Source organism: Cetorhinus maximus, chromosome 5 (assembly GCF_964194155.1).
Source record: "Cetorhinus maximus chromosome 5, sCetMax3.hap1.1, whole genome shotgun sequence".
NCBI classification, from domain to species: Eukaryota; Metazoa; Chordata; class Chondrichthyes; order Lamniformes; family Cetorhinidae; genus Cetorhinus; species Cetorhinus maximus.
The window spans coordinates 109,728,303-109,741,285 of NC_135883.1; the positions used below are offsets into that span (position 1 = coordinate 109,728,303).

The window sequence follows — 12,983 nt, forward strand, 5'->3', positions numbered from 1 at the left end:
GTGGGATTAGAAAGGGCACCTGGGTGTCCTCGGGCTGGCATGGACAAGATGGGCTGAATGGCCTCCTTCTGTGCTGTAACTTTTCTATGGTTCAATGGTTCTATCTACCCTCACGTGGGAGATCGCAATCTGCCATGTGAGACTGCCATTGAAATTGAGAAGGTTGGTAGCCTGCCTAATGCCAAGGGAGATAGTGCAGTAGTTTCCGAGGACAAGAGATCCAGGGTGTATTTTTTTTGGAAGGGAACAAGGGCAGTTTTGAAAAGAAGGACAGTCATTGAGGAGAGGGAACCATTTACAATTGCAGATAACATTGTAAACACTGCCATTAAGTGGTAAAATTTGTAGGGTCATGGTTGGGCTGTGGTGGCAAGCAGAAATCCCATCCTGATTGTTGTGGGGCAGGAATTGAAGTATCTAAGACCTATACGGTGAATTCCCATTTCAACTTGCCCAAGACGAAGGATTGCTGAATATGTATAAGGGATATTATCAGGGAAAGAGTGGCAAACATTAACTCTTTTTATCAGAAACCTTGAGTATGCTGCCAGCATTGGAAAGGGCTGAATAAGATGGGAGAAAGTACTTTTAATGTAATAAACATTCCTGGGCTCTCGCAGTGGAAATACAAATGTAAAATATTAGTAAGTGTTAGGAGAAATGACCAAGTATATTTCAAAAATGGTTTTGAAGGGATTTTTAAAAGATAAAGCAAAGTAGCAAGACAGAATTTAAGGAGGAGTCTGAGGCATCATGAGCAAGATAGTTGAGATAGCTGAAAGATTTGCCATCAGTGATGGTGCAGGGAATTCACATATGTCAATTCTGTAGAGCCAAGATGGGCAAAAACATAAGGGATTTGTGGTCACAAACTAGGATTTTGAATTCTGTGCATTTCAGGTACAGTTCGTGTCACAATGATGTGACATGTGCATGAGTGATATCAATCTTTATTTTCATCGGCTGATCAAATACGTATTGAATTGCTTTAAAAAGGACTTTTAAAAAGTAATGTTTTTGCCCCATCTTGGCCCTACAGAATTGACATATGTGAATTCCCTGCACCATTACTGATGGCAAATCTTTCAGTTATCTCAACTATCTTGCTCTTGATGCCTCAGGCTCCTCCTTAAATTCTGTCTTGCTACTTTTCTTAATGCACTGGCTTAATATGGCTACCACAAGTCACCTGACGTCTTGTATTGCAAGTTGACCAGTTTTCTGGAAGGTTCCAATGCGGAATACAATTAAGACAAACCCAGACATCCTCCTATGGAATTTCACACCTGCTGATGTGAAGAGCTATGTCAAAAGATTTACTGGGCAGAATTTTCTGTCTGCCGGGCCCGACCCAATCTCCAGCGGGCGGGGAGCCGATCCCTGCTGGAGAAGCGGGCCCCATCGCCATTTTGTGTGGGCGGGCCAATTAAGGCCCGCCCCAGTGTGATGCCCACCAGGAAGCGCTATGTGCTTCCTGTGCGGGCAGGGGGATTCCCCAAAAGCAAGAATGCGCTCTTTCGCGCATGTGCACGAAAGAGCGCACGTCTCCCTGAGGCAAAGTGCTGCCTCAGGGAGATCGCTGACACTTTTAAAAACATTAAAAATAGAAAAAAAAATCCTTAACATGTCCCCCTCATGTGACAATGTCATATAAGATGCGACATGTTCATTAATTACACTAAAACTTTATTAAGCTTTTTAAATCCCTACATGAAACCTCGTCCCGCCAGTGGATGAGGTTTTATGTTTTTTCTATTGCCCGCTGGGGCTCCTGGCCTGCCCGCCAACCTTAAGGTTGGACGGGCGGGTCCTTTAATTGTTTCAATGATCCTGTCAATGGCCTCAATTGGCCATTGACAGGTTGGCGAGCCTGCAGCTGATTTTGCCTTCCTGAAAATTTAAATGGGGCGGGATGATGTCAGGGGTTCCCCCCAACATCATCCCGCGTCATTTTACACGTCAGAGAATGGGTCCCGCCTTCTGCCCGCCAACGGCAAAATTCAGCCCACTGAAACTGTACTGGAGCTTACATTTGCATTTCTATAAAGCTACCTCTCAAGTGGAGCAAGAAAGCCTACCGGGACAACAACAACATGGAAAGTGTTCTTCCTATCTCATCAAGATGAATAATGGATCACTCAGAAGTTAATGGCTGGGACATTACAGAATCTAATCACCTCAGCCATAAAACAATAGCCACAGTCTGTCCAGGCATGAGCTAACCAAATACCTTCTGAAATAATTAATGGGAGATAGAGGTCATGTGGCTAGAATAACCATTTTTGAAATCTCTTTTATTACAACAAGCTGCTAAGCAGAGGCCTCGAAGAAAGTTTCTAAACGGCAAGACCTTATCTCTATGACAGTTTGAAATCCAGCACAGAGATAGAGAATTTCCATTGAAAGAAACCTCAGGTGCAGAATCTTCGAGTTTTGGAAAAGACGGATTATGTTTTTAGAAAAAAAGAGACTATCTCCAGAAATTGCAGTTTACATTGACTTCAACACCACTGCATTTTAAATTCTGCTTCACAGAATCACAGAATCACACAGTGCAGAAGAGGCCCTTTGGCCCATCGAGTCAGCACCGACATGTGAGAAACACCTGACCTACCTATCTAATCCCATTTACCAGCACTTGGCCCATAGTCTTTAACGTTATGACGTGCCAAGTGCTCATCAAGGTACTTTTTAAAGGATGTGAGGCAACCCGCCTCCACCACCCTCCCAGGCAGCGCATTCCAGGCTGTCACCACCCTCTGGGTAAAAAAGTTTTTCCTCACGTTCCCCCCTAAACCTCCTGCCCCTCACCTTGAATTTATGTCCCCTCGTGACTGACTCTTCAACTAAGGGGAACAGCTGCTCCTTATCCACCCTGTCCATGCCCCTCATAATCTTGTACACCTCAATCAGGCGCCCCTCAGTCTTCTCTGCTCCAACGAAAACAACCCAAGTCTATCCAACCTCTCTTCATAACTTAAATGTTTCATCCCAGGCAACATCCTGGTGAATCTCCTCTACACCCACTCCAGTGCAATCACAGCCTTCCTATAATGTGGTGACCAGAACTGCACACACTACTCCAGCTGTGGCCTCACCAAGGTTCTATACAACTCCAACATGACCTCCCTACCTTTGTAATCTAGGCCTCGATTAATAAAGGCAAGTGTCCCATATGCCTTTTTCACCACCCCACTAACATACCCCTCCGCCTTCGGAGATCTATTGACACACACACCAAGGTCCCTTTGTTTCTCAGAACTTCCTAGTGTCATGCCATTCATCGAATACTTCCTTGTCAAATTACTCCTTCCAAAGTGTATCACCTCACACTTTTCAGGGTTAAATTCCATCTGCCACTTATCTGCCCATTTGACCATCCTGTCTATATCTTCCTGTAGCCCAAGACACTCAACCTCACTGTTAACCACCCGGCCAATCTTAGTGTCATCCGCAAACTTACTAATCCTACCCCCCACATAGTCATCTATGTCATTTATATAAATGACGAATAATAGGGGACCCCGCACAGATCCCTGTTGTACGCCACTGGACACTGGCTTCCAGTCACTAAAGCATCCTTCTGTCATCACCCTCTGTCTCCTACAACTAAGCCAATTTTGAATCCACCTTATCAAATTACCCTGTATCCCATGTGCATTTGCCTTCTTTATAAGTCTCCCATGTGGGACCTTGTCAAAGGCTTTGCTGAAATCCATATAAACTACATCAACTACACTACCCTCATCTACACACCTGGTCACCTCCCCAAAAAATTCAATCTAATTTGTTAGGCATGACCTCCCTCTGACAAAGCCATGCTGACTATCCCTGATCAAACCTTGCCTCTCCAAGTGGAGATAGATTCTCTCCTTCAGAATTTTCTCCAATAGTTTCCCTACCACTGACATGAGACTCACTGGCCTGTAGTTCCCTGGCTTATCTCTACAACCCTTCTTAAATAGCGGAACCACATTAGCTGTTCTCCAGTCCTCTGGCACCTCCCCCGTGGCCAGAGAGGAATTAAAAACTTGGGTCAGAGCCCCTGCGATCTCCTCCCTTGCCTCCCTCAGCAGTCTGGGACACAAATCATCCAGACCTGGAGATTTGTCCACTTTTAAACCTGCCAACACCTCCAGTACCTTGTCACTCCCTGTATCAATTTGCTCAAGAACCTCGCAGTCTCTCTCCCCAAGTTCGATGTCTTCATCCTCATTCTCTTGGGTGAAGACGCATGTGAAGTATTCGTTCAGCACTCTACCGATGTCCACTGGCTCCACCCATAGATTGCCCCCTTGGTCCCTAAAGGGCCCTACTCTTTCCCTGGTTATCCTCTTCCCATTAATATACTTATAGAATATCTTGGGATTTTCCCTACTTTTACCAGCCAGAGCTTTCTCATATCCTCTCTTTGCTCTCCTAATTGCTTTCTTTAGCTCCACCCTGCACTGTCTGTACTCCACTAATGCCTCCACTGATTTGCTTCCCTTGTACCTGCTAAAAGCCTCTCTTTTCCTCTCACCGTATCCTGAATATCTCTGGTCATCCATGGTTCTCTGGGCTTGTTACTCCTTTCTATCACCCTAGAGGGAACATGTTGAGCCTGTACCCTCCCCATTTCCTTTTTGAATGCCCCCCCACTGCTCCTCTGTAGATTTCCCCACAAGTAACTGTTCCCAGTCTACCTTGGCCAGATCCTGCCTTATTTTACTAAAATCCGCTCTCCCCCAATCCAAAACATTTTTTTGCAACCTGTCTATTTCTTTGTCCATAACAAGTTTAAATTGTACCAAGTTGTGGTCACTATCACTAAAATGCTCCCCCACCACCACCTCAGCCACCTGTCCAGCTTCATTCCCCAGAATTAGGTCCAGCAATGCGCCGTCCCTTGTTGGACTCTCTACATATTGGCCTAAAAACTTCTCCTGTACACATTTCAGCCGCGGATGCCAGCGAAGGGCTCATAAATGGTAAACTTTCCATGTTTTACCTTTTAGCGTTGTATTTTAATTTGGCTGAAAACTAACTTCCTACTCTATAGCTTGTAATGCTTGTGTGTAGGTGTTTTTTGTGAAGGTTGGGCATGGGTTTACCTTTTTGAATATTTTTTATATCTTTACCTGAGTGGGTTTTTAGCTCAATGAAACCTAACCCCTTTGTTAGTTTCTTTGCAATCAGCACATATACAGTTAAGCACAGGCATTGAACTAATACCTTCATCCTTACAGATTCATAAAAAACCTTGTTATGGCTTGGTTACCCCTCCTCATGTGGTCGTAACTCTAGTAAGACAGGAATGGCGGGCAACAGGATTTAGGGAAAAGTGTGGCCAACATGCACATTGAACAAATGGAACCCTAAAGGTCAATGGGGAGGGTATTGGAGAAATTGAGTCCAGGGTATCAAAGCACAGCTAAGGCTTTCAGCAACAGTGCAGCTATGGGAAAAACAGAGGCAGGCAATGTTGCTGACATAAAAGTAAATGTTTCTGGTGACAAATAGGATATGGACAAAGGGAACACGAAGCTTGTATACCTTAGAAAGCAACCATTGAGGAGGATGCAGGGTCTCGGATATGTTTTGCTTCATAATATACTACATATTTCCCCTTTGTATTCTAGATATGTTTAAATCAAGGTACAGTCTCCTACTCAAATTCATTCCTTACCTTTGTCTTCCCATCCCACATTTTTAAAACCTAGTCACCTACTCTCTGAGTTACCTAATCTTCTGCTTCACTCTTTTCAACCTTGGCAGTGTCATCCACTACAGATCTTGGCCCTTCACCTTGACTTCTCAATGACAAGATCAATGAATCCACTCAAGAGGGAAGGATGCCTCGGGTTGCGGGGTTCCAATGAGGCTGCTACAAAGGCAATATTAACAATATATGTGTTTTTTTTTCACCAATGAAGTATATTTTGATCAATGTTGAGTGGAGTTCTATGCATCCCCTTAGCTATAAATATGCAGAGATTTGTCTTGCCACACTGCTCCAAAAAATGGTGTCCCACATAGTGCAGTATAGCTGGGGCATTGAGCTATGAGCCACACAATACCTGGTACACAGCTACTGGCTAGTGTCCATTACTTAAGTAGATATTATAAACACCTATTTATACTTTCATACTACTTTGGCTAGGAACTTCCTCTCCTTTAAATTAAAATATAATGCAGAATAAATTCAGTTACAAAATGAAGACTTTCTTTTTAAATGAACAAGAATACATTTTTAAATAGTTGTTCTTGAACATTTATCACTTCTGCTGCTACTTTATATGTCCAAATGCTTCACTAATATAAAAGCTGTAGTTATTACTGCCAACAGCAGACAAATGCCAGGGGCTATTTAACAGAAATGTCTCTGGGATTTTAGGTTCAAGTGTGATGTTGAAATACTAGTCGGGATTTTCCTTGCCCCCTGGCATCGGGTGTGTTTGGCAGCGTGAGTGGACAATACAGCAAGGAGGCCAAAAATTGGTTTCACAACGTCGTGAAACCACTTTGCGATTGTCCGCTCAGCCCGTCGATGGTGGGCCGCTTTTCCCACCATCGGACATCGGGCTCCTCGTTGTAATACATCTGCGTATCGTTATAAGGCCAGCCTGTCGGTTTCATTTCCCCCCCACCACCCCACCCCCTCCCCCGCTGGATCGTCTGCACATGTCGGCGGGAAAACATGCTGACGTGTTTCACAACAGCATATATAAGGCATGCACTTGGCGGGCTGCGCTTCGAGGTTTGTTTGCCTGCTTTGCTTCGTTCAACTTGCAGCCATCAGCACCAGGCTTTACAGGCAGCACCACATCGCTTTTAGGGGGGCTCACAGGCAGTTCTCTACCTACTAGATCAGCCATATGATCACCTTTGCCACAGCCTCCCAAGCCAGAGAGATAATGTTGCTGCCTCTCCTGCAGCCAGAGTGGGGGTAGAGGACATCACAGCAGGCGTCCAAAAGGTGCTCGAGGGCTGCAGTCTTCTTGCCTTTCAGGGCCATGCCTTCTTTGCAGCAGTCCTGGGCTGGAAACACTGAGTGCAGCTATACTTTATGGTATGTGGTGCCTGGCTTGATGAAGTGGCCAGGTGACAGCGTGGCAGGCGAATCAGAGTCTGCCTGCCATCGAAACGGCATGTATCCCAAGAATGCATAATTAATGCGGCAGGTTTGGGATGATGCAGTGTGAAAAGCTGCCATTGCGGCCGGCAGGTAAAACATTGTTTTTCCCGCCCGCTATCGCACTTAGTGCAAATCTGGGATGATTCAGCCCACTGAAACTGTCAACTCAAAAGGCATTGAGTGTCTCTTCCATCCATTATGATAAGCTGGTCTAGGTGGCTAGCAAGAGAAAGATTGACTACATAAAATGTCTTTAACTCTGCTGAGCTTGTAAAAGCTCAGGTAAGCAACATTATACATATTGCAACCAGTAATAATACAGTAGCAGAAATGTTAGCAACCTGATATGGCAAGTCTGCCATTCGAAGATACGTTTCCATCTTCAAGCAAAAAGGAGACAGGCTAGGTACTTCACACTCAGGTCGTGAGAACTGATGCAGAATAATTGCATCTTTTGAATCAAGTTTTTGCTCCTTTCTGAAAGAAAACAAAACACAAGTTACTTGCTGAAACGACAGTGATGTTAACACTTTAATACAGCCACAGATAAATTATGAACTATTAATGTGTATGCCAAAACCAGTTTTCTTTTGAAGGGGGAGCTAGGATCAGAAAAGCTTGGAAATTGGCCTGGTTACTGGCCCCCTACTTCCTCACTAACAGTTACATGTGGTGGGGCCAGTGAAGGGGATGCTGGCAGCATTATTTGCAGGGCAGGGGAAGGATCATCTAGACTAGTGTGAGAAATGAAAAAAGGTTGTCCAGGCAATAAGCACTTTTAAATGGATCACTTCCACTGGGCCAATCTGTTTTTGGCAAGAAAGGTTAGACTTTTTCTTCTGCTTTGGTATTGTACGGATGGTAATGGGAGCATAAATCAAAGGAATCCTAGTGCCTTATGTAATTTGCATACGCACACTGGTAAAGAGGTGGGTGGAGGAAACAGCCCCTCCCACTCAGGACACCTCAGAGGTTCATTAATGTTGTGGTTATGTCCCAGTACTAGAGGTCTAGAGGCCTGGAACAAGCTGAAATGGAAGGTGTACCCACCATACTTGCTATATTCCATGTCTTGGCTTCCAGTAATACAGGAATTATCAAGGCTTGAGTGAATGCCTGTAGATCTTTCACAAAATCACTATAGAGAACTTCTTATTTTCTGGAAGAGCCAACTAGCTCAACTATAATAGCCTAAAATGAAAGAGGATTAAAGAATGGCAAATCTAGAATTTATATACTAATCAGCATTTTGATACCTTGAATGATTTCATTACAAAGATCAACATTTATTATATGAGCTATGCAAATATTTTCAAATAACAAATGCTCTAATAGAGAATTGTTTTGGGCCAATGTGTCTGAGCTCTATATTCTTCTAGATTGTTGATGTTAAGGAACAACAATCTCCTTTGTATAGGGCGCAAAATTTGAAAAAGAGGCTTGTAATTTATTATTCTTAGTAACTCAGCCAAAAATCAGGGGACATATTCATGTGTTTTGATATGACTTTTGTGTAAATTTTGTTGAAAGCTAAATGCAGTGGTTATGTTCATCCCTTCAGCATGACTACTCCTAGAATTGTTCTTCTGTTTTCAATCTTTGTGCTTCCCTCCATTATACCAATGAATACACTTCGTGAAGTACTTGGCTGTGAAGTGCTTTTGATGCCCTGAGCTTGTGAATGATGCTACATAAATGCAAATTCTTTTTGTTTGACAATGGTAACAATAAAGCTATCAATTATTATCCACACAACAAGCATTGAATATAATGCAGCTCCCATATAAAATGCATTTACAATTTTGAACTTTAACTGACTTACATTATTTTCGGTTCCCGCTCCAAATTCCATTCCCTAACTATCAACTCCATCCCTCTCCCTGGCAACAGCCTAAGCTTAAGCCAGTCTGTTCACCAGTTTGATCTGAGATAAGCTTCCAATCTCATATTTGTACTATCACAAATGCCACCTATTTCTACCTCAGTGATATCACCTGACTTCACTCCTGTATTAGCTCATCTGCTGCTGAAACCCCCATTCATTCCTTCATTACCTCACAACTCAATTATCCAATTCAGTCCTGGCTGGTCTCCCACATAAACTTGAGGTCACCCAAAACTTTGCTGCCCATGTCTTAACTTCCATTCCCCTATCACCCCTTTGCTGGCTGACCTAAATTGGCTCCCGGTCAAGCAACATCTTGACTTAAAATTCTCATCTTTGTTTTTAAATCCCTCAAGGGCTTCCACTCTCCCTATGTTTGTAATCTCCACCAGCCTCACAACCCTCCAAAATATCTGCACTCCTCTAATTCTGGCCTCTTGTGCATTTTCAATTATAATTGCTCTACCATTGGTGGTTGTGTCTTCAGTTGCCTCAGCCACAAGCTCTAGAATTCCATCCCTATACCTCTCCATCCCACTTTCTCCTTTAAAACACCCCTTAAAACCTACCGCCTTGACCAAGCTTCTGGCCATCTGACCTAATATCTCCTTATGTAGCTTGGTATCATACTTTGTTTTATAATGCACTGGCGAAGCACCTGGGGACATTTCATTAAATTAAAGACACTATATAAATCTAATTTCTTGTTGTTATTATTGTGCAATTACTTTTAAAAGCATGATTATTAGCATTTATTAGCATGATTCAATATTGTTGATTTTGTTTCAACAAATTTGAAACATGTATAAAGTGAATGAAATAATGTGTATATGTTTCTTGATAGAAGTTACATAACTGGTAAAGTACAGTCTTTCCAAAATACCTGACCTTTGTAGTTCAATAATGATTCATAACACTTGAATCAAACATCACAAATGACTGTCTTTCATTGTTCCATTTGCTTTTGAGAGAAAGCAGTCTGTTTCTATTTTTGGTGATGATTTAAATTATTACTGCTTCCATTTTAATCATAGTTTTCAACTTTTAAAAATAAGTTTTTTTTTAACTGAATTTGGAACACTTAAAGTGTAGATTACTTCCCCACTGCTACTGAATGTATTTTCCTACTTCCAGGCTGCTACTCAGAACAACTTTCAGCACTAGGAAAGTAAAGCAGGATAAATGTCAAAGAAAGAAAAAGCATGAGCCCTTTTTTTTTGTAAATGTTAATTGTTTTGTTAAATACTTTTCATAAACACTAGTTTATACCTAGGTAGTACAAACCTCATCTGATTACCCTTGGTGATGACAGTCCTACAGTTAGTTTGCCCATAATGTGTATATGGAGCCTCAGGTAACTAAAAGACCCAACTCTACCAATGCACAGGAACATGTAAAAGCATTGGCAGCCTCCTTCTGTGAAGGTTAGGGACCACATAGGAACCTATCGCTTTAACTATAACTGAATCTTTACTCACTCCATTTCTTGTTTATGCAGATGGAATAATGTCTGCAACAATGCATTTTGATTAGATTACAAATAATTTAATTTATTTATTGTGATTTTGGGGTACATGTTGTTTCCTAGAAATCAAGTCTTATCACAATTAGTGTTTATGAAAAGACAGGTTAATTTATGAACATTTTATTATTCGTTCTGTGGTGTTTGTCAAAATAGCCAAGTTATAATAGATTAAGTAATATAAACTTCCTGCAAGATTTCCCTTTCTAAAAACATTTTAATAATCTGCTTATTAAATATATTAATGCAACTGCCCCACATTTGAACAGACTTTCCTGAATATCACACTGTAGTTTGTAAACTTTGTTAAGCTGTGAGTTTATGAGAAATCCATCTGTTATTTAATTCTTGTGACTTATAAAAAAAACCAGGTGAATGATCAGATAACTGAGTTTGCGTGTATATGTGGTATATATATATATTAAAAGAGAGAGATATACATATTAAATGCATACATTATATATAGACAACACAGGCACATCAGACATACAGGCACTGCATGCACATGTATTTAAAATATTCGGTTATGAAGTCTCGAACAAAGATTGAATCTGCTAGTGAAGTAAATCGGTTCTCAGACCGTGAGACTTGAAACTGGTTCAAATCAATAGAGTCTGTTAATACACAGTGAAATATATTGGGAAATGTCCAATTACACAAGGGATTTTTAAAACATTCTGTATTGATGATTCAAGAACACAACCAAATGGTATTAGTACATTCAATTTTGCATTTAGGGAAATAAAACTATGCGTCCGAGCCTGACCTGATTTATATCAACCAAGCTGGCCTAGTTTCGATCTGAAACCATTCTTAATTAACAAAATAATACGTTTCAATGGATTGTTTTTATTCCCTCCATTTTAATGTATTTTTCATTTTAAAGGATTTGCGTTTCGTTCTGCACAACCCCATTCTCCTGACTCACGGGCAATGCCACTTGTCCATTATAGTTAGCTGCCCTGGTGCCCAGTCTGTTGTCAGCATCAAAGAATGGACGGTGAGCTGTTACCTGATTGCTAGCAATTCATGTAAGAGATATGCAGCAGCTGCCAGCAGGGCTCCCCCGGTTAGACACAACGTTTTCTTCCACCATGACTCTGCTCCCAGCCCTGACATGATGTTACAGTAATCCTGCAAAGGAAAAGTGATTATGTATCCATAAAAGGAGTAGTGATCGTCAGAACCGCACAGTCCCAGGGAAAAGCTTTGATTCCTGCTCAGATCAACCACGCATGATCTGGACGATGCAAAACCAACACCCCAGTACATTCTTCGGTATTCCGCTGGATCGTCCCCGAGTGACTGCGCTTTTTAAATATGAAACTATTGCAGATGATCGGGGAATTGTAATGATGTCATGCCGTTATATGTTGCAGAAGAAACAAACATGCGATGCCTCTTATGTATCTGTGCAAAACACGCAACATATTGCTACTGCTGCTGCTGCCTGCCTTTGTCTTCCTGTTTTTTTCAGCTTCTCAGTGATGTCATTGCATGTCACATTAATTCTCCGAAGAGACTTTAAATTGCATTAACACCTAAATCATATACTCATAATAACCTGAAAGTTGCGATCGTCATAAGTGTAGCCTGTACATTTATGATAGAATAGCTTCAGAATGTCATATTTATTGACCTTTGTAGATCTTCAGCTGATGTTGAGTACATGAGCTTCTCTTTATTCTTGTAGGGAATCTGGGTGTCGCTGGCTGGGCCAGCATTTATTGCCCATCCCAAATTGCCCTTGAGAAGGCAGTGGTGAGCCACCTTCTTGAACTGCAGTCGATCTGGTGTACATGGTACTGCGAGGAAAGACGTTGTTGGGTTTTGGCCCAGCGACAGTGAAGGAACGCCAATGTAGTTCCAAGTCAGGATGTGGCCCGGAGGGAAACTTGCAGCTGGTGGTGTTCCCATGTATCTGCTGCCCTTGTTCTTCTAGGCAGTAGAGGTTGCGGGTTTGGAAGGTGCTGTTGAAGGAGCCTTGGTGAGTTGCTGCAGTGGCTCTTGTAGATGGTACACACAGCTACTACTGTGCACCAGTGGTGGAGGGAATAAATGTTGAAGGTGGTAGAAGGAGTTCCAGTCAAGCGGGCTGCTTTTCCTGGACGCTGTTGAGCTTTTTGAGTGTTGTTGGAGCTGCGCTCATCCAGGCAAGTGGAGAGTATTCCATCGCACTCCTGACTTGTGCCTTGTAGATGATAGAATGGCTTTGGGGAGTCAGGAGGTGAGTTATTCGCCACAAAATACCCAGCCTTTGACCTGCTCTTGCAGCCACAGTATTTAAAAGGTTCATCCAGTTAAGTTTCTGATCAATGGTAACTCCCCAGCATGCTGATGGTAGGAGATTCAGTGATGGTAATGACATTGAATGTCATGGGGAGATGGTCATTACCTGGCACCTGTATGGCATGAATGTTACTTGCCACTTATCAACAATCCTGAGTGTGCCCAGGCCT

At 42.3% G+C, this 12,983-nt stretch overlaps 1 protein-coding gene across 2 annotated transcripts in view; it reads right to left on the reverse strand.

Annotated features, from left to right (window-relative positions):
• The window catches only part of faxcb (failed axon connections homolog, metaxin like GST domain containing b), a 102,123-nt gene extending 90,138 nt beyond the window's left edge, over positions 1–11,985 (reverse strand). The window contains exons 1-3 of one of the 2 annotated variants that reach the window (XM_078541320.1): positions 11,979–11,985; positions 11,537–11,658; positions 7,459–7,594 (exon numbers count right to left, since the gene is read on the reverse strand). In XM_078541320.1, the coding sequence (XP_078397446.1) occupies positions 7,459–7,594; positions 11,537–11,643 (243 nt within the window). In that variant the 5' untranslated portion in view covers positions 11,644–11,658; positions 11,979–11,985. The other variant, XM_078541319.1, reaches the window with a different exon arrangement.
• Between the last annotated feature and the right edge of the window lie 998 nt (positions 11,986–12,983).